Raw genomic sequence first — 23,497 nt, forward strand, 5'->3', positions numbered from 1 at the left:
GGCACTCCCTGTTGGCTCCATCCTGGTGCACAGGTTGGAATCTCAGGTGTTTTCAGACCTCCTTTTAACAGTCTTTTTACACTGATGACATCTTCTGTGTTCATGTTATCTTAGTGTTTTTAAATCCTTTACTATCACAGACTTACTAAATTTTAAGGGATTATAGTTTGCAAACCTATTCTTTCCCTTTTCCATTATTCTGAGGTCTGGAAGTCAAACTATTTCCAATAGAACCACGTCAAGGGAGCAGCCAAGTGCTCATGGCAGCTCTGTGTGTTTGAAGATGTCTTTTTCAGGCAGAGGAACAAATTTACACAGCAGTGTCTCTTAAGCCTGCTCTCTATTAGATTTAAGAAAACTTACATATATTCTAACACTAGATAGAGCAGGAGAACTCTTAACTAGAGAAAGTTCAAGCTGAAGCTGTTCTAGAAGCAAGTTTTTCTTTGAAAAAATCAGATGTAGCTTAAGGTTTATGTCTGCTTCAGCCATCAGAATGTCTGGCAGCTGGAAAGTATTTTCCTTGTTTATAAATTGCAGTTGTCTATTGCATATAGTTCCTCTCCTGGTTTCTCTTAATCAATTAAAAATGCTACTATTTTAGGTCAGTGCCTGTATTTTGTGTAGGTTATATGTTCCTTTTTGACTTCCAACAAAACATTTCGTCGCTCTTGGATACACTTACATTTCCCAGAGCTTCTCTTCAGCCATGGGCACTGCAGTTTTGTTTCTTTCCCTTAGGACTGGCAGCAAGCTGGGGATTTCTCCTCTGATGTTGGCTGCTATGAATGGCCACGTCCCTGCCGTGAAGCTGCTGCTTGATATGGGCTCTGATATTAACGCCCAAATCGAGACCAACCGCAACACAGCCCTCACCCTGGCCTGCTTCCAGGGCCGGGCAGAGGTGGTCAGTCTGCTTTTGGACAGGAAGGCCAATGTGGAGCACAGGGCAAAGGTAAGTGGGGGACTTGCCTTTCCTTATGACTTATTGCCTCTGAGTCATCAAGTTTCTTCAAATTTTCCTGTAACTTTGAGCCTCTCCGGGCTCAGAGGAGTTATTACGTCAGAGCACTTAAATGTTCTGAATTAAGTGTGGTTTCTTTTAAAAAATAAAAAAAGCATCGATGATGATGTATTTTTTGCACTAGGGAAAAGCTGACTGGTCCTTCTGAGTTTATAATGAAACTTAGATTGACTCTTGTCTAGACTTTTTCAGGTTTAAACTAGACGTGATACTCAGTAACAGAACAGATACAGATATTTTTACATGCAAGTGAAGTCTAGGCAGGAAGAGAATAGTGTTGCTTGTGATTCTCATATAGAACAGACTTCTTGTCTACAACCAAAGTAGTGCAGTCAAACTTTGTAAAGCTTTTACGTTGCTGTAGAACCCGTGGCTTCAGTACTGTGACCTTCTGTGCCTCTGAAATGCTCCACAGGTCCCATCCTTTGGTGCTCTGGGACAGCTTTGTGTCTCCTGCCATAAAGCAAGCTTAAAGCTTGTGTAGACAGCCAGACTGATTTCCCCAGCACAAAGGAATTTTTGGTAACTCCTAAGGCTGCTGAAATAATTGCTGTGTCTGTCTACCCCGCCTGCTTCTGGAATGACTGTGGCTGGAGAAAAGGGGATATGGATAAAAGCCAGCTCTCAAATGGTCAGTTGGGCATGTTAGCAGCTGGTGTAAGTTTTTTTAACAGTCTGACCTGGCAACTAAGTTGGGCCCAGATCAGTCTCAGTGCCAAGGGAGGCTAGAGAAAAGCTATAAAGCCAGTTTCTGAGTATTTTTGTAGAAACACTTGTGTCTTCATTTGAATCTGTTCTAACCTCTGTTGTAGAGATCTTGTTATAAACTTTGCATTTGCTGTTGAGACAGGTATCTGGTGGTGCTTAGTCAACAGTTTGCTTGGGTTTGTATAAATCAAAGCCCAAGAGTGTTTGGGTTTTGGGTTGGTTTTGTTTGGTTGGTTTGTGTGTGGGTGTTTTGTTTTGTTGTTGGGGACTTTTTTGGTTGGGTTTTTGGGGTCATTTTTGAGGAAGAGACTGCTTGAAGTTAGGCTCCTAAACTAAATATAAGCAGCTAAATAAAAATCTGATTTCCCTTTGTAGGAATCATTTATGTCTTATCTGAAGTATTTGTGCAGATTTCACAGAGTAACTCGTTCTCTTTGCACAGACTGGTCTCACACCTCTGATGGAAGCAGCTTCAGGAGGCTATGCAGAGGTTGGAAGGGTTCTCCTTGATAAAGGAGCAGATGTGAATGCCCCACCTGTGCCTTCCTCAAGAGATACAGCGTTAACAATTGCAGCTGATAAGGGTCACTACAAGTTCTGCGAGCTCCTCATTAATCGGTAAATCATTTCTTCTCATTAAGTGTTTGAGGCCAGAGTGGGTGGGGCTCTGAGCAACCTGATCTCGTGGGTGGCTTCCCTGCCCGTGGCTCAGGAGTTGGAACGAGATGAGCTTTCAGGTCCCTTCTAACCCAAAGCAGTTATAACTAATGATTAGTGGCACATTTGTTCTGTATTCCTCTGTGGCAAGGCTGCTCTTGTTCGCATTACCTCATGCACCTGAGAGCAAAGGGAATAGGAAGGTTTGAAAATAGGATGTTAAATCTGTCCCCTGCTCTTCAGTGCTATCCTGGAATATGTCACTATTGCAGTGTCAATTAAGCAAAGCAGGCAGCTGGGACCAAAGGCAGGCAGACAGTGTCTGGCTTGGACAGCTTGTTTGTGTATGAATCCAGCAATTCCCACGTGAGCATTTCCTCACTGGCACTTGGGGGGCAAAGCCTGGAAGTAGCTCTTGAGCTTTTCAAGCATAACCCAGTGTGCTGCTCAAATCTCAAGGGGCTGCTTTGACCTGTGGGTAGTCACCACACTGATAATTTAAAGGTTTCTGCTTGCATATCTCTGATCCAGTAGGTGACATGAAATGAGCGTTCATTTCTGTCAGGGAGGTTTAAATATTCCCCTTGTCACTACCCTGCAGATGAAACAGCAAAATTCAGGGACATTTATCAAGTTCTATATCCACTTGTACTCTGATACTTTGTGATCTTGCTCTCTGACTTCCACCTTTCCTCATGCCATTTCTGGGTTTGTGTTTCAGAGGGGCACACATCGATGTTCGCAACAAGAAAGGAAACACCCCGCTGTGGCTGGCAGCCAACGGGGGCCACTACGACGTGGTGCAGCTGCTGGTGCAAGCAGGGGCAGATGTGGATGCTGCAGATAACAGGAAAATTACCCCTCTAATGTCAGCATTTCGCAAGGTAGGAGACCAAGTTCTTTATGTTTTCAAAACAACGCTTCTCGTTTCGTCTTGTGTCTGAATGCTTGGTTTTAGAAGAATCAAATATAACGTGGCAAAATTATTGCTTTGATAAAATACCTGCTTCAAAGTCATAATTACTGTACTTCACTGAGATACAGTTTTTGAGAGTTGGAAAACTTGGTTCCATAAATGATGTTAGCTTTATCATTTCCAGTTGTACACTGTGCAAAAACTTTGATTGGTTTAGATTTACATATTTCTGCAGTCTGTACTGCTCATTTCAGTCCTGCTTTGGAGATGAACACAATACCAGTCTGCAATATGCTGTCCTCATTCCTTTGTGCTTCTCTTGCTCTGTACCTAATCTGTTGTGATGGGACACTGTGTAGTCAGCTCTTCTGTCACCCACTGCCTCTTCTTGGCAGGAAGAACATTGCTTTGGGATGGTTCCATCAGTTGTGATGTTGGGTGCAAGGAGCATAAGCAGAGGAATTTATTAACTGTAGCTGCTTTGCCTTTAACAAAATAGCAAATAAGTGTGCAGCATTTTTGACAAACAAATGACACTGCTTTGCTTTTACATAACTTCAGAAGCAACAGTTGGGTGCTTTGTGTGGTTGCACAGTGTACCCTGGGAGCAGAGGAATGCTTGCCAGGATGACATTCAGGTGGCTCAGTTTCCTGATCTGACTTAGGCTGTAATTAAACAGTCTAAGTCAGCTCTATGGGGTGAGTGGCAAGAGAGTGGATTGGGTGATAAATGGTGTCTAAAGAGAGTTGTCTTGTGTCTTAGTTGTTACTAAAACCATGAAGATCTACCTCTGGTCCTTGTATTTTTAAATAAAAAGTAACTTGTGAAAGAGTTTGTCTTTGCCACCAGTGCTGTCAGCACTGAGCAAGCAGGAACTGCCCTTCTTCCCAAACAGCAGCTTACCAGAAATGTTCTTGCTTATTTTCAGTGTTTTGCATTGAACTAAGAGACACCAAACTTGTATTTTTGATGATGAATGCTGACAATTGTATACAAAAGATTAGAATTTTCTTTGGTGTTCTAGGGGCATGTGAAAGTAGTTCAGTTCCTGGTGAAAGAAGTGAACCAGTTTCCTTCAGACATTGAGTGCATGCGCTACATAGCGACCATCACGGACAAGGTGAGCTGGCCTTGGGGACAAGACCCTGGCCTGAACTTCCAGCAAAAATATCCATGGGAAATTCTTAAATGTTCAAAAACTGAATGTACATGTTTACTTATATACACCTGATTTGGAGATTTGTGCATTTCTCCTTTTTAATACAGCACTTAAAAAGTAAATCAGTATGAGATCCAATTCTGTGAAGCAGTTTGTATGTTTGTGAATACAGGGGAGCTGATCTCGTGTTTGTGGAGCAAGCCTCACTCCTCAGTTGTTTAATACAGTGGTACTAAAACAAGTTTGCATTTCAGGACCTGTTGAAAAAATGTCACCAGTGCGTGGAGACAATTGTGAAAGCTAAAGACCAGCAGGCTGCAGAAGCCAATAAAAATGCAACTATACTGCTGAAGGAGCTAGACCTGGAAAAAGTGAGTAGATAACTGCTGTTGTGTAACAGTGTTTGAACTGTGTGTGAATCTCTAGGCTGCATTTGGTGTTCTTTGGGCAGTCTTCATGCTCTGACTGTGTCTGTGTTCCTTCCCCTAATCTATCAACACAAGTGAGGCACATACTGAGGGTGGCAAATTAGAACTGACTTCTGCTTCAGCTACTCCATGGTCCTTTTTAGGAGAGCTTGGATTTATCAGTAGTTCCTTAGGCAGTAGCTCTCTGGGATCCTCTCAGCACAGAGGAAAGTGAGTAAGGGAGGTCTCCAGTCTCATGGTGTGTTTCTATGGGTGTAAATAGTCCATAAGCATTTTATGGACTTGGAGTTGAGCAGATAGTGGAGAAAATCCCCTTCTCCCTTTGCTGAGAATATTGCAAATTGTTCTAGAGTAACACACTCTTGCATGGACTCTCTTAATGGAGGTTCTTACAGTTTTTGACAAGTTCCACATTAGTCTATTGAATTTTCCAGGTTGTGGACTTGTTAAGCACACATCAGTTGCAGTGCACAAACAGTGCAGCAGATGATTGATTTCTTATATTTTTAATAAATGGTTAAAATTAGAGGCATTGAGTACTGGCTTTTGAATTAAAGATGTGAAAATCACATCTTTGTGATGAGCTTATTAAATGTTTGAGAAAGGACTGAGAGGGAGAGATCTTCCAGTAAAACTGTATTTTTTTTTTTTTTTTAGTACTTCTGTTTTGATTATTACTTTATCATTCTTTAGAAGTTTTGGGACCAACTAGTCCTGTTGTTGCATGAGGTCTTCCAGTTTCTGTGTAATGATTCATTATGTGCCAAAGTCTAGATCATCGTGCTCTCTCTCCTTTCTTCTTCCCCCCAGATTTCTAGGGAAGATCTGAATTATAAGTATAATTTAGTCTGTGTGAAAATTTTTAAATTTGGATTCTTTTCTCCTACATAGTCAAGAGAGGAGAGCAGAAAACAAGCTCTTGCGGCCAAAAGGGAGAAAAGAAAGGAAAAGAGAAAGAAGAAGAAAGAGGAACAAAAAAGAAAACAAGAAGAAGATGAAGAAAACAAACCTAAGGAAACTCTGGAACTACAAGAGGATGATGATGAAGAAGAAAACGATGATGAAGGTAAAGAACAAATGTTTCTTTAAAGGAATGTCACCTTTAACCATCAAGGTAAAGGAATCTGTTTGAAAGGTGATCTCTCATATTTGGCAGTGTTGCATAGCTACTGCCTGGCAAAACTCCTTTGCTCCTTTTTTCACCCCCTCCTTTGTTCACAGAAGTCACTCTTGGAGGATTTATAGCTGAATTTGGTGTTAGTCTGACAGCTCAGCAAGGAACATAACTTCAGCTGTAGTGTATTCAGTGAGGGCACTGATTTATCTATTTTGTGAGTACTGATTGTATATAAACTGCTTTTCTTCCAGTGGAGCAAGAAGTTCCTATAGAGCCTCCAAGTGCAACTACTACAACTACAATTGGAATTTCTGCAACTTCAACTACCTTCACAAATGCCTTTGGGAAGAAGAGAGCTAATGTGGTGACTACCCCCAGCACAAATAGAAAAAATAAGAAAAATAAAACGAAAGAGACTCCTCAGAATATGCAGATAATTTTGCCAGATCAGCATATATCTCTAGCACAGCAAAAAGCAGATAAAAACAAAATAAATGGAGAGCCAAGAGGTGGTGGTGCAAGTGGGAACAGCGATTCAGATAACTTGGATAGCACAGACTGCAATAGTGAAAGCAGCAGTGGAGGGAAAAGCCAAGAGCTGAACTTCACGATGGATACAAACTCCTCGGAGCGGCGCTATGCCTCACTGCTCATCCCCTCTCAGGAAGAAAAAAACAGCACCTCTGCTTCCAAAACACCAACAAGGTGAGACTGCTCTGTTCCTTCCCTGTTGTTTCACAAGGTTCCACCTATGCCTCTGTCAATTTTCTGTAGTGTAAGCTCTACACCAATTGTACATTCCCAGAGCCTAGAGAGACTGAGGCTGCTTTATTTGCATAGCTCTGTTAAGTTTGTTGAACACAACCTCTTTAAAATCTTGTAAGAACAAGATTTATTAGCATTGTTGGCTAGTTTTTAATACTACTTGAGTGAAATGGCCTTTTCTCTCTGCACTTCTTAAGCATCCATGTTGCTTTGTTAGAATAGGTCTTAAAAGTGAATATGCTGGGAATTTAATAAGGAAGTGCCAGCTTTGCTTATCATCCATGTACAGAAGTGGTTTTGTTACCTTTTGATTGTTTTATGGTTTCATCATTAACTTGTTTGACTTGTAATCTTTGTTTTAAGGAGAGAAGAAGTTGATGACTCTGAGCATTTCAGCTGCCAGGTTGATGGCCAGTTTGATATAACCTTGTCAAGCCAGAGGTGAGAGTCACAAGAACTCAGGGAATTTACAGGGGCCACATAAATGGTTCAAAAGGTCATGCAATTGCCTGGGAATGTGCTGATAACTTGTACAACACCACTTTCTGGAGAAGTCATTGGTCTGAATCAGAAAGTTTAGATCCCATATGGGTCTACAGTCTTTGTTTTTACATCTAAGTAATACAAGTCTGATCCCCCATAGTTTTGTTCTCTCTTTCCATTTTCTGCATTAAGGGAGGGGAGAGGGCAGGGAGGTTGCTCTGCAGACACTGGGCTGATAGAGGCCAGCTTCAATAAGAACACAGACATTGTGGCATCAAGAAGGGCAGTGAGACAGGGCTGTTGTCAGACTCATCGAGACACTTGTCTGGGAATGGGAAGAGAAAATATTTTTCTTTTTCCTATTTTTCCCCAGATTCAGAAATGCAGATGCAGAATGAGTGAATTCATTAAGCCTTATGGTTAGAGGATGTGTATTTTGGGCTCCCATTAGGAGTGTTAAAAATTGGAATTTGTCTTTGTTCTGTTCTTCAAACATAGATTGTTTCTGTCTTGGACCTTTCATCCAAGGTTTGCTGCAAGAGCCTTGGAGTCCTGTGCAGTTCACTGCAGTAGGACAAGGCAAATGCATCCTTCTGACTCCTTGTTAGAGGTGGTTCTTCTGGAAACAGTTCATACTATTGCTTTTAAGCTGCAGGAATGTAAACTGTATGCTGACATACATTTTATTCTGTAATTTGTAATGAGCACATTTCTGTTCCCAGACTTGATGGTGAAGGTCATTCGAATTCTTTGTCGACTACTTATAAGGCTGTTTCCCTGCCTCTGACCTCTCCAAATGTAAAGCTGAATCTGACCAGTCCAAAAAGAGGCCAGAAAAGAGAAGAAGGCTGGAAAGAAGTGGTTAGAAGGTAAAGACTTTAATACTATGCTTTAAAATTGTCTGTGAGCTTTTTAGCTTGTAAATTAATCTCAAATACAGAATGTACAGTAAAATTATATAACTGAAGAATTAACTTAAAGGAATATCTACCCCACTTTCTCTTGCAGTGCAGCCCTAATTTGTAGTAACTCCCTGCTAACCTAATGTGAACATGACATAAACATTGTATTTGGCATGAGAAAATAATGAAAACCTGTGGCTTGAGTGGAGTAAAGGATGTGGGGGCAAGATAAAAGGGGAAGGGAGCAGAGGGCAGTGTAAGGCTCTACAGCAGATGATTGTCCATGAGCTAAAGGCAGAATAGATGTGAGTAGAGGAGAGGCAAATGGCCTCTTCAAGGCCAAAATTCATTTTACTTTGAAGTGACCTTGATCACTGACTCAATGGAAATTTGTGTTACCTGACAGTAAGTGCTTAGAGAGATACAGTGAGATTTGATATTTTACTGTAAAGCAATTCTTTTCCTTTGAAAATGTACTGGGTTTTACTGTATGGCCATTAACACCCCAGTATCTCTTCTGTACCTTTATGTTGTCTACTGCTTGGAACTAGAATGATCTGGCTTTACTTTTTTTTGTTCTTTATCAAAAAGGAATAATACTTTGGGTGCACTTAGGAAACCCTCCTGCTTTTGTGTTCTGCAGTGGCAATGACTAGATGTGCTCATTTTGGAGAATTTTAGGCTATGTGCAAAGAACATAATTGTACAGAGGGCTTAATGCATTTGGATTAGTGGAAGCCACAGAGTATTCTTAATAAAGGTTAAAAAGGCAGTTTAATATGAAAATTCATGTGTTTGAACTCTAAGAGTTGGTTTGGTCTCTGCCTTTTGATGTGGTCACCAATGGGGCTCTCCACAGTGACCTTGCTGGGTGTGTGGTGGCAGCCTGGCCCCCCCTGGGGAGTGGTGCAGGCAGGAGCCCCTCACACAGCCCTGACCCCAACCCTGACCTGGGGCTGCTCCTGCTCCCTGGGGATTTCTGAGTCTCTTTGGCTCAGCCCAAATGTTCCATGTGGGTGTTGTCTGCTGTTGTGTTGGCCTTGGCAGTGTTCTAGAGGTGCATCCAGAACCTGCCCTATCCTCTTCCCTGAGGAATGCCATAAGGAACATTCCATTCAGTGTTGTGCTGGTGTTTGCTGTGCCCTGACTGATGGCAGCATGTCCTGCCAGAGAGCCTCGTTGGTGACCATTAGATGTGTGGCTGCAGTGCCCAGGAGCTCCCTCTGCTAAAGCCTCTCCTTATCAACAAGAATTCTTCTTCCCTCTCCCTATGAGTGACCCTCAGCTAGAAGGGATGTCTATCGAAGTAACCAATGCAAGCATCCCTTCTGCCCCTGACAGGCAAGTGGGCAGAGTTTTGAAAGACCCTCCCCCCAGCAACAGCCTGCAGCCAACACCAATTGAGCAATTTCAGCTGCAGAGAGGAGGGCGCTGCTGTTCCGGAGCTAAAAGGTACTTTTGGGACACTTCTCTAGGTCAAAACCATCAGCCTTGAGAGGGAAATGACTGTGGATGATGGGTGGGAGGGGACTGGGCACTAGGGTGGGCTCTCCTGGAAGAGTAATGCCTCCTGGAGTGGTTGCCAGAGGTCCCCAGTGGGCTGAGGTGGAAGCAGACCAAGGTGCAGTCAGGAGCCCTGTGAGCAATACGGGTGTTCTTGAGACTTGGTGATGATGGAGCTCTGGTTTGGGGAGGGAGTAGCTGTGATGTCTGTCTTGAAAGGGGAGCCTTGGAAGTGGAGGTGGGGAAGAAAACCCAAAGCATGAAACAGCTTTGGGATAGAGCTGGGTGCATGCACTGGGGATTCTGGGGATGGGAAGGGTTGTAGTGTGCTGTCCTGGGAGGAATGGGGGAAAGAAAAAACACCTTGTCAACATGAGGTGCTGCTTTAGAACATTTCCATGTGTTTAGATGCTTAAAATTAAACAGGTTTCCTCTAAGTCCTGTTAAGTGACAAACAATTCCCTGAGGATCCAGTTACTTACAAGTTTCCAAGACTGGAATAGCTAGGTGAAGCTGCCAGCCTTTCCACAGCATGGTGGGGACCTGTGACTGCTGGGATTTCTGAAACCCCTTTGAATCCCCTCTGATTGTTTAGCATCAAGCCAGTGCACATCAGTAGCACCCCTGAAAGCAGCTTATGGGTGCAAGAGGTCCAACACACCCTGAAGTCTGAAGACAGAGACTTCAGCTGAGGTCTGTGTGCAAGCAGAGCTTGTGTTCAGACACTTCCTAATACCATGTGCTTGCTCTGGCCCATCAGTACCATGGGAATCAGGAAAACCCTGAACTGACTGACTTTGGTGACAGCATTGTGCCCTGACAACGAGCCTGCTTCTGCAAGTCCAGGCTGCCATCTCAGGGGCTCCCAGCAGCTCCCTAAATCACAGCACTGCACACCTTCACCTGCTTTCACCCACCATTGTTTATTGGTGACGCTGCACTTCAGATCTTGAGGTCTGAAAGAGATGGATACTAAAAGGTTGTGGGTGTAAGTGGTGTTACAGAGCTGATCACTGGGAAAACACTGGAAAGCCACCTTCTCCTTGCTATAAACAGTCAAAGTAGTTAAGCCATGGGCTTTTACATTTGAAGCAGTGCTGCTTGTGTAAATCAGGTTGATAAGCTAAGGATTTGTGTCACTTTGGAGAGGTACCCAAGATAAGATAAATCCAAAAGGGGTTCTGAAGTAGTGTGAGGCTCATATATCTGTGTTACATTAGTGGTGGAATAAATGCTACTGGAGAATCCTTGTGAGGTACTGAGGATGATGAGTGATTTGAGTGGGGGACTTTGAGAGAGACTCCAAAGGGTGAAGGAAGGATCAGCAGAAAACCACTTCCTGCCCTTAAGAATATTACTTCAGCCACTGTCAGGCAGCACAGGGGTTTTGTCTGTCTTTGAAGTTTGAATGCATTTCACAGATTTCTGATCTTTGTGATACAGGTCAAAGAAATTATCAGTCCCAGCTTCTGTCGTATCTAGAATAATGGGAAGAGGTGGGTGCAACATCACAGCAATTCAAGATGTCACTGGTGCCCACATTGATGTGGATAAGCAAAAAGATAAGAATGGAGAGAGAATGATCACTATAAGGTACAGTATCACAAAATGAAAGTCTTGAGTTAGTCCACAGTGTCATTTATTGAAAAGTTTGTTTGCTTTCTAAGGCAGGATCTATTTAGCTTCTTTGTTCTAGAATAGAACATACATTCCTGCTGCCAAGATACGCTGACAGTCAACTTCAGAGATAATCCTTAAAGATACACAGAAGTCAAGAAATAACTTACAATAGACTTACAGATCAGTGCAAGATTGAAGCTACAGAGCATTGCGCAAAGTGGGGTTTCCCTTGGCAAAAGCTAAATGTGTTTGTGTTTAATCTAGGGGAGGTACAGAGTCCACGCGATACGCAGTGCAACTCATCAATGCCCTTATTCAAGATCCTGCCAAGGAACTGGAAGACTTGATTCCTAAAACTCATATAAGAACACCTGCTTCGAGCACCAAATCAATCCATGCAAACTTTTCATCTGGAGTCAGCACTGCGACTGCTTCCAACAAGAACTCGTTTCCTCTCGGAGCACCGCCCCTGGTCACATCGCAGTCATCAACACTATCTACTTTCCAGCCTCCTAACAAATTAAACAAGAATGTCCCAGCCAACGTGCGCTCATCTTTTCCGGTGTCTCTTCCTCTCGCTTATTCTCACCCTCATTTTGCCTTGCTGGCTGCCCAAACTATGCAACAGATCCGGCACCCTCGCTTACCTATGGCCCAATTTGGAGGAACCTTTTCACCTTCACCAAACACTTGGGGACCATTCCCAGTGAGACCAGTTAACCCTGGCAGCACGAACAGCTCTCCAAAGCATAACAGTTCGAGTCGTGTAGGTAGTCAGAATGGAAACGTTCTGCAGACGGAGTCTCCTGGGTTAGCTACGTCCAGCTGTCCTGTTACAGCCTCGTCTGTAGCTGCTTCCACCCAGCCTCTGTGTGTGACCAGTAACCGGACTCCCTCCTCGGTCAGGAAGCAGCTCTTTACTACGTGTGTCCCCAAGACGAGTGCTGCAGCGACAGCCATCTCAACTGTGACAAGCACCTGTAGCACTCTGCCCTCAGCTTCCTCTGCCCCCCCAAACAACGGGCAAGTGCCCGCAGCGTTTCTGCCGCCTCCTGCTCCGCAAGCGCAGCATTCTGCCCTCAAAGCAGACTCGTTCTCAGCTGTCTCTGCACCCAAGGAGAAGGTGTCCACCCCCGAGCAGCCACCCACGAGCGTGTGCCCTCCAGCTTCAGCCACAAGCAGTTGCAGTGTGTCAGCCAGCAGCAGCTCAGGGGCCACCGAGACACGCCCGGCGAGCAGCCCCGCACCGCTCAGCAGCGCCCAGGATGAAATTCTGCCAACCAGCATGTCTGAGATCAGCCCTTCCATGTCGATGCCTTTCTCATCCAGCTCAGAATCTGCTCCTTTAAGCTTAGCGTCGCCCAGGTCAGTTGTTGCAGATAATCAGGACAACAGTAACTTACCTCAAGTAGCTGTACCAGCACCTCGAGTTACTCACAGGATGCAGTCCAGAGGTTCTTTCTATTCAGTGGTACCAAATGCAAACCTCCATCAAGATCCTCAGTCTATTTTTGTTACGAATCAAGTTCCTTTAACACCTTCTCAAGGTCCACCTGCTGCAGTGCAGCTCTCGTCAGCCATGAACGTTATGAACGGTTCTCAGATGCACATTAACCCAGCAAACAAATCATTGCCTCCTGCCTTTGGGCCAGCAACGCTCTTCAATCACTTTAGTAGTCTTTTTGATAGCAACCAGGTGCCAGCTAACCAAGCGTGGGGAGACTGTCCACTCTCTACCCGAGCAGCAGCTGACCCATCTTTCACTGTTCAGTCTACCTTTCTGAATAACTCTGTGCTAGGACATGTGGAAAACGTCCATCCTGACAACTCCAAGGCTCCTGGTTTCAGGCCACCTTCCCAACGGGTTTCAACTAGTCCTGTAGGTAAGTCATTAAGGTCATGTTCTGGACGAAATTATTTCTTCAGCCATTGCACTTTGATCATCATACTGATGGAGAATTAGTCTACAAATGACAGTTGGAGAATGTTCATGTAACGAGAATGGCCTGTTTTTTCTAAGTGCTCTTTAAAATGTGGATAATTTTTTTTTTTCTTCAGCTCTTCTAGGCTTGTTAGGTGTTGGGAAGATTGCAGATGTTGCATTGCTTGTCCTGTGTGTGAGGCAGGAATGCTGCCACCTGCTTGTAGTGTAGCATTGATTTTAGGTTTTGGGTTGGAATGGACCACAGTGTGGGTTGACACCAAACCTGAGGACTCCTGGAGGTTCCAGCTGCAGCAGTGACTGCCTGCAGGTGCTCCATATTGTATGTGAGACTCCAGCTTGACTCAGAGAGGGTAAACTCTCTGTGCCTTTTGGTTCTTGATAAGGCTCTGGGATTTTAATAAGCTTGCTTTGTGGAGCTTATTGGTGTGCTACTGCATGGGGTGTTTTATTCAGAAGTTCAGTGTAGCAGTACTGGCACATCTGCATTTGTTTGAAATGTGTTAGAAGCACTGACACTGAGCTCCCTGCCCATGCTGTGCTCTGCCTGCAGGATTTTTATCTTCTCAGTGTTCAAACTATGTTGCAGACAACCAAGTGCACACATTTGGTTGGAAGGGATGCTCAAGAGATTTATTGTGCCACCCCTTTGTCCTTGCCATGGTGGCTGTGGGGTGCCCTGGAGCTGTGGGTATCTGGAGAGCCTTGCTCTGGAGTCATCCTTGCCCACACAGTGTGTGTTGGGTATTTGGGCTAAAGCTTCAGGACTTGAATGCTGGGCTGGGACAAGTCAAGTAGTTTGACTTTCAGATTAAAGGACAAGGGAGCATTTGGAAGATGTTATGGTAAAGGATCTTCAGTATTCCCTTTCCTCTCAGTTGCTTGACAAATGTGCAGGACTTCTGCAAACCAGAACACTTCTCTCTGGCTTCAACCACAAAACGGAGGTGTTTGCTATGACTGTAGTTTTCTCAGTTGTTAAATTTGGGCTGTATAGCTCTGCAAAACAAGGGTACACCTAGAGCTCTGTGCCACATCCAGCCTCAGTATAATAAGCAGAACCAGGTGGGTAAGATGAAGTAACTGGACCTTATTCATCAGAGACTGTTAATAAAGAGCTGCCAGAACCCCAAAAGGCTCCAGAACCACTTGACAGTGGCTCAGCTTTTCCTCTGCAGTGCTCTAAACTAGGGTTGGCTGTTGCTGAAATAATTCCTGGGAAAGGAAACTTAAGGTAAATGGGGTGTGCTGATTTCCCTGACGATGGCATCCTGCACGTGCAGACATGGGTGATTGGGACTTCCCACAGCAGCAAAGTATTTTGCTGTTCCATTATGTTCAGATCATCTTTTGGTAATGAGAGAAAATTTCTAATATTTCTACTATATATATCCTTTTAGACTTGATATATCCTTAAGTGAGTGTAAGTATTTTAAAAACAGTGTAAATCTATTTCTGCCCTAGAAAAGTTAGATAGATAGCCAAGGAAAACTCAGACAGTTGACTTTGGGGGAGATATGTGTGAAGTTCTCAACTGAAGCTCAAAAATATTTGGACAGAACACATTTTTCCTGAGTTAGGATTTGATTAGGATATTGCAAAGTAAAGAAAAACTGCAAATAGGTAGTATGATGCTAAAATTGTGTGTGATTAATCAGGTCCTTAGCTGATTCATTAAATGTCATTTCATCCTGCTTTTGATCACCTTTGTTCCAGAATCCAGATGTCCCAGGAGTAGTGGGGTTAAGGGTTGAGGATGTTTGGAAGGTGTGATAGAAAGGAGTGAGCACAGTAGGCTGAGGACTTCCATCAGAGCTAAGTATGGTCTGTCCACCCCTCTCATTCACCTTGTCCCAGGGGAATGGACCTTGCCTGATCAGGGTTGGCAGAACTGGGGACTTCCATGGCTGTCACAAGGTTTGGTGACAGGGTTCATGACATTTTGAGAAGAGGGGAGAAGGGCTGGCCTCAGAGCAGGTGGACACCCATCCTCTGATTAAGCTGTGAGGGAGCAGAGGTTTGCATTTTGTGCCTCTCTTGCACAGTTGGCCCATGGCAAATTTTTCCACAAATCAACATTTCTAAGGGATCACCTCTAAACTTATTTGGTGAAGATTTAATATAGTTTGGCTGTGCACTAAACCAGCTTTTTCTTAACAAGTTCTCACCTCATGGTCGAGTTCAGGTAGTCTGCTTTTCCTGTTCATGGGTGAGCTCAGCTGCAGCTTGAGTTTTCTCTGATTCACCAGTTCCTTTGATCCTCTGTGGATCTGACTGGCTGTGGATCTATTCTGGAAATGTCTCACATTTTTAGGTCTCTTGTCCTGGCAGTTTGCAGTTCAGGGCAGGCTTAGCCCAACCATGAGAGGAGGCTGTGGAAAAGACCAAAATAAATCTACTTATTACTTCTGTCCTCTGCATTTTAAGGAGTTTGAGACCTTGCTTCTTAAAAGGGCTCACAAACTTGAAATATGCCAGGTTAGGAAGCAGCACATGAGTTTGGAACTGCATGAAATGGTTGGACTCTGTTTCACACAGAGTGTCCAAGTGTTGTGGCCATTTCTCTAAAGATGCAAGTAACATTTCAGTAATCAACATATGCCTGGGGTCTTTGATAAACTGAATTTTGAGCAGAGTTTGTGTGAGATCAATACACTCCTCTCAAAAGCTCAGTTATGCATTCAGAGCACAATGAGAAGTTTGAGTTCCTAGCTCAAGTAAGTGCAGAGTATGGTATTGCAGGAGATTTTAGTATTAGAAAACCTGATTTTGTTGGTAAGTATACAAATAGGAAGCTCATTATTGCAGTCAGGATTTGGTAAGTTGCTGTTTAGAATAGCCATTTTTAATAACGAGTGAAGGTTTTCATCCACTTTTATGAAAGACAAGATAATGTTAAGAAGTGTTCTTTGTGACCTGACTCCTCTGGATTTGTGCATCTCTGGCTGTCACACTCCCTTCAGCCCATGGAGCATATCCAGCTGTGCTGAAGTGGTCCTGACTGTCCAGTCATTGCATTTTACAATCTGTGTATCCAAAAGCTGTGTACCCATCAGCCTGCTGAGCCATCAAAATACAGCTGGGCATCCCTGTCCTGCAGGAGAGCTGCTTTTGTCACAATCCCTGCCTTGTTCTCTGTCTGGGAACCCAGCAGTGCCCATGGCAGCTCTGTTACTCTCCTGTCGGGGCAGACCTTGTGTGCTTTGCCAGCCAGCTGGAAGTTTGTGTTTTGGTGAGTGGTGGAGTTGGTCCCCACGGGGGCCTTTTGGCTGCCAGGTTGGTGGCCAGAGAGGTGTCCAGTCAGTGGCTCCACAGCAGATGCCCAGGGAGGGCCCTGGGCTGCCTGAGCTCCGTGCTGGAGCCAGGCTGCAGCTCCAGACAAACTCAGCTCAACCACACTGCAGGCACAGGCACTGGCACCCTCCTCAGAGCCATGGAGTTTGTGCTGTGACAAACCCAGGAATGTCCTTCATGCTGGGAGTCCCTCAGCTGAGCACCCCATGTTCCAGCAGCAGGGGGATGTGTTTCTCCTTGGCTATAAGGGAGAATTCTCCTCCTAATCTTTGGGTTAGTGAGAAAAACACCTCCTTCAACAAATCATTTCTGTCCATGGGAGCAGGTTGGATCTGGCACTTCTGGAAGGAGTAAATCAGGTTGACTCAGTTGATGATACTGGGGGAAAGGACCTGGCTTCCAGGAACTATCCAGGCACTGAAAGGTGCCCCTCTAGTTTCTGACCTAAGGTACTGCCTGGCAGCACTGCTGTTTGTGGTGGGGTGTGTGTACATATAACCTTCAGCCTCACTCTGCAGCAGCATAGGCTGGTCCTGGTTGTGGTCATTTTGAAATGTTTAAATGGTTTTGAAACTAATCTTGTTTAATAGGCCCTTGAAACTAAACCCTAAACTCAGGTGAACATAACGCCATGCCCATTTCTGCTTTCAGGTAATAACGTGTGATAAGAGCTTTTACAACATTTTGGAAAAGTACTTAAAAGCTTTGGCTTATAAAAAAAAAAAAAGCTGTAATTCACCCTTGCTAGTAATTTTTGTGGGACTTTGAACTATTTCTCCATCTCTCTCTTCCTCTCACACGTCCCTGGAGGAAGCAGCCCCCTCCCCAGTGGTGCTGTGCCACACCAGCCCTGTCTCTGTGGCCACAGCATGCTCTGACTGATCTCTACATGAAGGTACCTCTGGGATGGCAAAGCCCATCCTGCAGAGAACTGCTTCCCTGGTGCTGGATTCCCCTGGGATTTTCACACAGCCCTGGATCCGTGTTGGATTTGTGTGGCTTTCTGTAAGCAAAGATCGTGGCCACTCCCAGCTTTCCTGCTCTGCCCTCCCTGCTAAGATCATTTTCTTTCAGTGGCCAAAGGGATGGCTGTTTTTGTTAAAGCTTGAGGCCAAACCAGAAATGCCTCTGTGGTTTCTAAGGGAGAATCATGCACCTGTAAAATGACCTTACCATGTGCAGATGCCCCCAAAGGTGATGAGATGCTTTAATTATATTTGGAGCACTAGCTTTCTCTGGTGCTTTGAAGCAGGTTCCCAAAGAGAGATATTTAATCAAATTTATGTTTATTTCAGGCTTACCCTCTCTAGATCCATCCAACAGCTCTACAACTTCTTCTTCAGGTCCTTTGACAGGCTTTTCAGCAAACATACAAGGAGCACGGGTTTACCTTCAAGGGCCAGCGCCTGTTGGGACTCCCAGCTTTAACAGACAGCATTTTTCACCACATCCTTGGACAAGCGCAACAAATTCATGTAGGAACTTTATGGGTCTGTCTTAGTTAACTATAAATTCATAGCTATTGTCTTTAGTAGATTTCTAACTTGAGGGGAACTTACCCAGTAATGCACAAAATGCTTTCCAATTGCTTTTAGCAGCTGTGAGGATGGCGTGCAAATCCCAAGCTGTGCTATTTTGTGGGTTTTTTTTTCCCATGCCACTAGTTCTGGTAGCATTACTAAAGGCGTATTTGGGCAAAAAAATGAGTCATTGTAGGCTCTTGAGAGGAGAGGGCATGAAGCTGTGGGGGAGTGGAGGTGATTACACCAAGCTAAAGATTCCTCTCTAAGTAGTATGAGTGCAATATTAGGTGAAAATGTTATGTTTGCCATGGTTTTAAGTTATACTTGCCTTTTTTCTTTTCTTTCTTTCTTTTTTTTTTTTTTTTAATTGGGATCTGGAATTATACTTAAAATGTTCCAAAATCTCTAAGCATCATCCAAGGTAACAGTGGGTTTTCCTCCTAATGGAAAGAACATGGAAGTAGCTTTACAGAAAATATGGGTCTTTGATTCAGAATCTTAGCTGAAGAGGTTTTTCATGTCACTGCATGCAACTTCATTGCCACTCTGAGTTTAAGAACCAAAATGTTTAAATGAGTGCTCAAAGGAAGTTGGATTTCCCAAGCAGAGTCAGTGACACTTCTGAAGTTGGCAGGACTTTACGCTCTTGGGTCACACCTGTGGCTTTGGGAAGCTGTCTGATTTCTCTTCTGCTGGAAGTGGTGGATATCAAAACCAGGCTGTTTAGATATTTATGGTATTTTGGCTGATGTTTTCACCTCTTCCTGAAACTCTTCCATGTTTCTTATTCTTTCTTGTAATTAATTTAGATACACTGCTATGTCATGAGAATATCATGATTCTGATGGCTGAAAGCATTTGTGTTATAATGTTGATTTTTAGAGTTAAACTAATTCCTAGACAGAATTTCTGTCAAAGACTTGAAGAATGCTTGCCAAAAAAAGCCTTTAAAGCATTTTATCATTTGCTTTGGGGAAATAAATGGGATGGCATTTATGGTTACTACTTTGTGTGTAATTAAGCAAGAGAAATACTCTCTTCAGCAGGTGAATCTCCTATTCCATCAGTTTCCTCAGGATCATCTTCACCCCTCTCAGCTGCTTCTGCACCTGCTAACTTGGGCCAGCCAAAAACGGGTAACGCCAGCCAGGACCGGAAGGTGCCGCCTCCCATCGGGACAGAGAGACTCGCCAGGATCCGCCAGGGAGGCTCCGTCACCCCCACGCCCCTGGGAACCAACTTCACTGCCCCCGTGGGCCACAGCGGCATCTGGTCCTTCGGGGTCAACAGCGTGTCTGGTGAGTCCCCTGTGCTGCACGACTGGGGTGGAGAGGAGGAGGAAAGCTCCACAGTGTGTGGAGAACATCCTGAGGGACAGCACAGGTCAGTGGAAGCTCTGTGGTTCCTCCTCCTCCTCATGCTGGTGGTTCTCACCCAGCCTGGGTCAATCACCAGGCACATGTGAGCCTGAAATGGTGCAGAGAGCTCGTACAGAGTCCTCTGATCCTGAGCTTGGAGTAAACAATTTCTATCTGCTAAGGGGGGCTGTTTCCAGGCCTGACTGTTGGTTCCCTCTGTCCAGGTTTCTCTCTTGTTTTCCACTCCCATTTTACAGTGTCAGCTGAGGTGCAGCCAGGGACACATTGCTGTGGATGCTGGGTTTTGCATTGATTTCTTCATGACTCTTGAACAGTATGGGATAACTTCTGTTCCAGGCAGCCTTGGTTCCCAAAGAATGACTTTGAAACAGCTGAAGTTTTACGTTGTTTCCTGGTAGTTGGATTTTGTGGAAAGGAGGAGGTGCAGCATTTGAGGTGTAGAGTGTTTCCATTGGTAACTTTCAATACAAACGTTTGAGTCCTGCATTTGTTACATGCTTCAGTGAAGCCCTCCACACTTTGGTTAACTCGTGTCTCAGCACTGCTGTGTGTTTCCAAGAAAGGCTTGTATGTGCTTACAGGTAATGTTGAGAGCTCTGTTGGATTTTAGCCATTTTGCAGTGGACATGTGGAACTCACAGTCGTGGTAGTCCCCATCTTCTCCACCCTTGTCTGGATACCCGAGATCCCTCTGTGGCTGTGTGTTTTCAGGGTGCCTTTGGGTGGCACTTTGGGTGCTTAGGTGTGTGCAGCTGCTGAGTTCTACTCGAGTGTCTGCAGTGAATTTAATCAGCCATTTTTAATCTCTTTGCAGAAGGTTTGTCAGGTTGGTCTCAGCCTGTCATGGGAAGTCATCCAATGCATCAGCAGCTGTCGGACCCGGGCACGTTCTCTCAGCATCAACCAATGGAGAGAGATGATTCTGGAATAGTGGCTCCCTCGAATATTTTCCACCAACCTATGCCAAATAGTTTTGTGGATTTTTCTAAAGTAAGTTACAGAGAGTTGAATTTATGAAATTACCAGAGCCTGACTTTATTGCATCTCCTATTCTGCCTGTTCACCCTGTGTGTGTGCCTCTGCTGCCACTGCTCATCACCCCAGTCCTGAACCTTCTTTCATCCCAGAACTAACCAGAAAAGATGCCCAAGCCTGCAGGCAGGTCTAAACAAAGCCAGAGTTTGTAGGTTGCAGATATTCTCTGGTCAGTAGCTGAAGGCCTTCATCAGTCTGCAGTGTTTCATCTCTCAGAAGCTCAGTTTCTTGGAAATGTTTCACAAAGCTTGCCCAGCTCTTGAGGGTGATTCCAAGTTTGCTTAATGCTTCCAGCACAAATCGTGGCCACAGTACCACATGCCTGTCTTAGGGAAGTGGCAGGAGGAGAGGACTCCCAGCACATTTCAGAAAGAGCCACAGCGTGTGGTCTTGGCATCTGCATGGTAAAGCAGAGCCATTCACACATAGGAAAAGAATTCTTCTGATTGCTAAAAGCTGCTCTGTAACTTGCTCATTCTGAACAGGCAGAATTATTTTAGATGGCCATTAGGAATTAGGGAAAATCTTCAACCCAGTCTGGTCGGCTCAGTGTAGCCCTGTGTGCACTGCAGCTGTCCTGTGCTGCAGAGAGGAGGGAACACTGAGGTCACAGTGTTCAGGTGCTGGCCTGGCTTTGTGGGCTTATCTGAGAACTCTGTGTGTGCTGCAGCCTCTGCTAGGTGTAAGCTCAGAAAAATGGCTAAGCTGGCTGGAATCTCCAGCTCTGAAGTCCCTGTGTTCCATACTCTGCTTCAGTGTTCCCTGCTGAGATTCCTGCCAGTAGTGGGACATTACCTGTGAGGTGACCTGGCTCTGTGTTGTCCTACATCCACCCCTCCCATGTCCTTCACCAGTGCTCTCTTGTCCCCTCAGGGCCTGCCCATCTCCATGTACGGCGGCACTCTGATACCCTCGCACCCCCAGCTGGCAGATGGCCCAGGGGGGCCCCTCTTTAACGGGCTCCATACTCCAGATCCTGCCTGGAATCCCATGATCAAAGTTGTCCAGAACTCAACAGAATGTACTGATGCTCAGCAGGTAGTGTGGCTGCCTTTTCCCACCTGTGCTTTCCTGGGGCTTTGTACGGTGCTGTGATACTCAGTTTTGGCTGGGTGACACATTTGGTTTTTTCAGTTCTTTGAAACTAGGACTGAGATTGTTTGCATGACTTTTCCCTACTCTGTGTGTGTGTGTGTGTGTGTGTGTGTGTGTGTGTGTGTGTTCATAAATATCCATGGTGCTATTGGTACCAAACCTTCCAGGTAAAACAAGCAGCATTTCAAGACTGCTCAGCCAGGTAATGGACTGTTCCAAGTGAGAGGGTTTCTATCCATACTCGGCACCTTGCAGGTTGTCAGTCAGACCTTGGCCAGAGCTGGAGAGCTCCTGCCTTTGGACAGTCTGGTTGTATTTTGAGGGAAGCCTTATGCTCACCCTCAGTGGTAAAACACTGTTAAAGGAACCTTTATTTGTTTTTATAATAGATTTGTCTTTTTATTTCTTGCTGTAGATTTGGCCTGGCACCTGGGCACCTCACATTGGAAACATGCATCTCAAGTACGTCAACTGATTTAAGGGGGTCTGTCCTTTTTTAGCCTGGTTTGGGAATCTTTATGACCTTGAAGAACCCTGGGGATTTTTTTCATGTGCCTAACTAAGCAATTTTCTGTGGGCTGTAACAATGGAATCTCGATTGCCCATTGTATAAGAACAAATTGACTTACCTATACAAACTGATTCTGTTCTCCAGTTAGTTTAGCCACTTCAAACTTAAAAATCAGACAAAACTAGTGCTTTTGGCTAAACACTACTGAATGCTCCTTGTATGCAGCAGAGAACTAGCTGATGACATGATTTCAACCTTTTAGGGTGGTAAATACCTGTATAATTGTTTACAGACTTAAAAGGAAAAGCTGAGTAAATTTCATGTCGTATAGTGGCTCTACTTTATGTAGCCTGTATTAATGTGAAATATTTACCTGAATACTCAATAAAAGGCAAACAGCATTTATAGGTTGTGTGTGAGAATTTTGGAAAGGGCTGTATGTTCTTGTCCTCAGTAGCTGCTGCCCTGCCCGGTGATGCATCTCCCCAGGGTCACACACTGAGCAGGGGTGCAGGCAGGTTTGGGAGGGTTTGGAGCCACAGGTGTCTGCAGAGTCCTTGCCCCTGCCACTTGTGAGCCTTTTATTGGTGTGAACCTGCTTCTGTGTTACGGATTTTTTCCTTCTGGATTAGTTCTGCTGCTTCTGGCAGGTGGTCACCTGAGAGGTCAGGTTTTGCTCAGGGCTGCAGAGAAGGGCTGACAACAGTGACTGGTGAATGCAGAGTTCCTTCACCTGACCAGAAGCAAATCTTAGAAAAGTGCTTCCCGTTAGAGGAAAATGTAATAGATTCAGTTCTAAGCTGCTTGTAATGCTGTAAATCTGCTAAGAGCTCCTCAAGTCCTTTCTGTGAGGAAGAAAAGGATTTTTGAACACTGCTTAAGATGAACATTAACTCCTGACCTAGTTCTCTACTTTCTGCACTTGGACTGTGTTTAATTCTGCTTTTGCTCTGAAGCAGTGCAGTAACTACATGGAATGTTGGATACATTCTTAAGCAGCAAACTCCAGAGCATATTGTATCTAAACCAATGGATCAGTGTCAGACCAGGTGGAGACTTCACCTTCTTTCACCTTATCCAGACAAATCCTTAAATGCAGCAGCACAGTTTCCCCAGCAAAAGCATAAAGAAGTACTGAAAACCCAAACTGCACAAGCAGTATCCACGTACCACAGGCAAATCAACCTCAGAAGCACTACTGGATGGTATATTCAGATATTTTTCTTGTTATTTGAGGACAGAATGCAAAAAAAAAGAAAAATGAACTGCTGCTGCCCCAGTGGTAGTGCCAACACCAAAGGAGATACACATAGAATCAGAGTCACAGAAAGGTTTGTGCTGGAAGTGGCCTTAAAGATCACCCAGTCCAATGCCCTGCCCTGGGCAGGGAACAAGTCAGCAGCAATTGCATTGACAACAAGCAGTGTTTGGTACA

At 44.6% G+C, this 23,497-nt stretch overlaps 1 protein-coding gene across 10 annotated transcripts in view; it reads left to right on the forward strand.

The window, feature by feature from the left end:
- Positions 1 to 23,497, forward strand: part of ANKHD1 (ankyrin repeat and KH domain containing 1) — a 99,515-nt gene that overhangs the window by 73,956 nt on the left and 2,062 nt on the right. For 2 of the 10 annotated variants that reach the window (XM_088173864.1, XM_088173874.1), the window contains 17 exons: positions 742 to 955; positions 2,175 to 2,350; positions 3,111 to 3,273; positions 4,331 to 4,426; positions 4,720 to 4,836; positions 5,785 to 5,959; positions 6,262 to 6,715; positions 7,139 to 7,216; positions 7,981 to 8,127; positions 9,502 to 9,612; positions 11,107 to 11,256; positions 11,548 to 13,166; positions 17,815 to 18,009; positions 19,086 to 19,340; positions 20,236 to 20,411; positions 21,330 to 21,494; positions 21,967 to 22,013. In XM_088173864.1, coding sequence (XP_088029990.1) covers positions 742 to 955; positions 2,175 to 2,350; positions 3,111 to 3,273; positions 4,331 to 4,426; positions 4,720 to 4,836; positions 5,785 to 5,959; positions 6,262 to 6,715; positions 7,139 to 7,216; positions 7,981 to 8,127; positions 9,502 to 9,612; positions 11,107 to 11,256; positions 11,548 to 13,166; positions 17,815 to 18,009; positions 19,086 to 19,340; positions 20,236 to 20,411; positions 21,330 to 21,494; positions 21,967 to 22,013 — 4,338 coding nt within the window. Of the gene's footprint in view, positions 1 to 741; positions 956 to 2,174; positions 2,351 to 3,110; positions 3,274 to 4,330; positions 4,427 to 4,719; positions 4,837 to 5,784; positions 5,960 to 6,261; positions 6,716 to 7,138; positions 7,217 to 7,980; positions 8,128 to 9,501; positions 9,613 to 11,106; positions 11,257 to 11,547; positions 13,167 to 17,814; positions 18,010 to 19,085; positions 19,341 to 20,235; positions 20,412 to 21,329; positions 21,495 to 21,966; positions 22,468 to 23,497 lie in introns of those variants that run through there. The other 8 variants (XM_088173865.1, XM_088173866.1, XM_088173867.1 and 5 more) reach the window with 8 other exon arrangements.

Source organism: Sturnus vulgaris, chromosome 15, assembly GCF_052056855.1.
Source record: "Sturnus vulgaris isolate bStuVul1 chromosome 15, bStuVul1.hap1, whole genome shotgun sequence".
In the NCBI taxonomy this organism is placed as follows: domain Eukaryota; kingdom Metazoa; phylum Chordata; class Aves; order Passeriformes; family Sturnidae; genus Sturnus; species Sturnus vulgaris.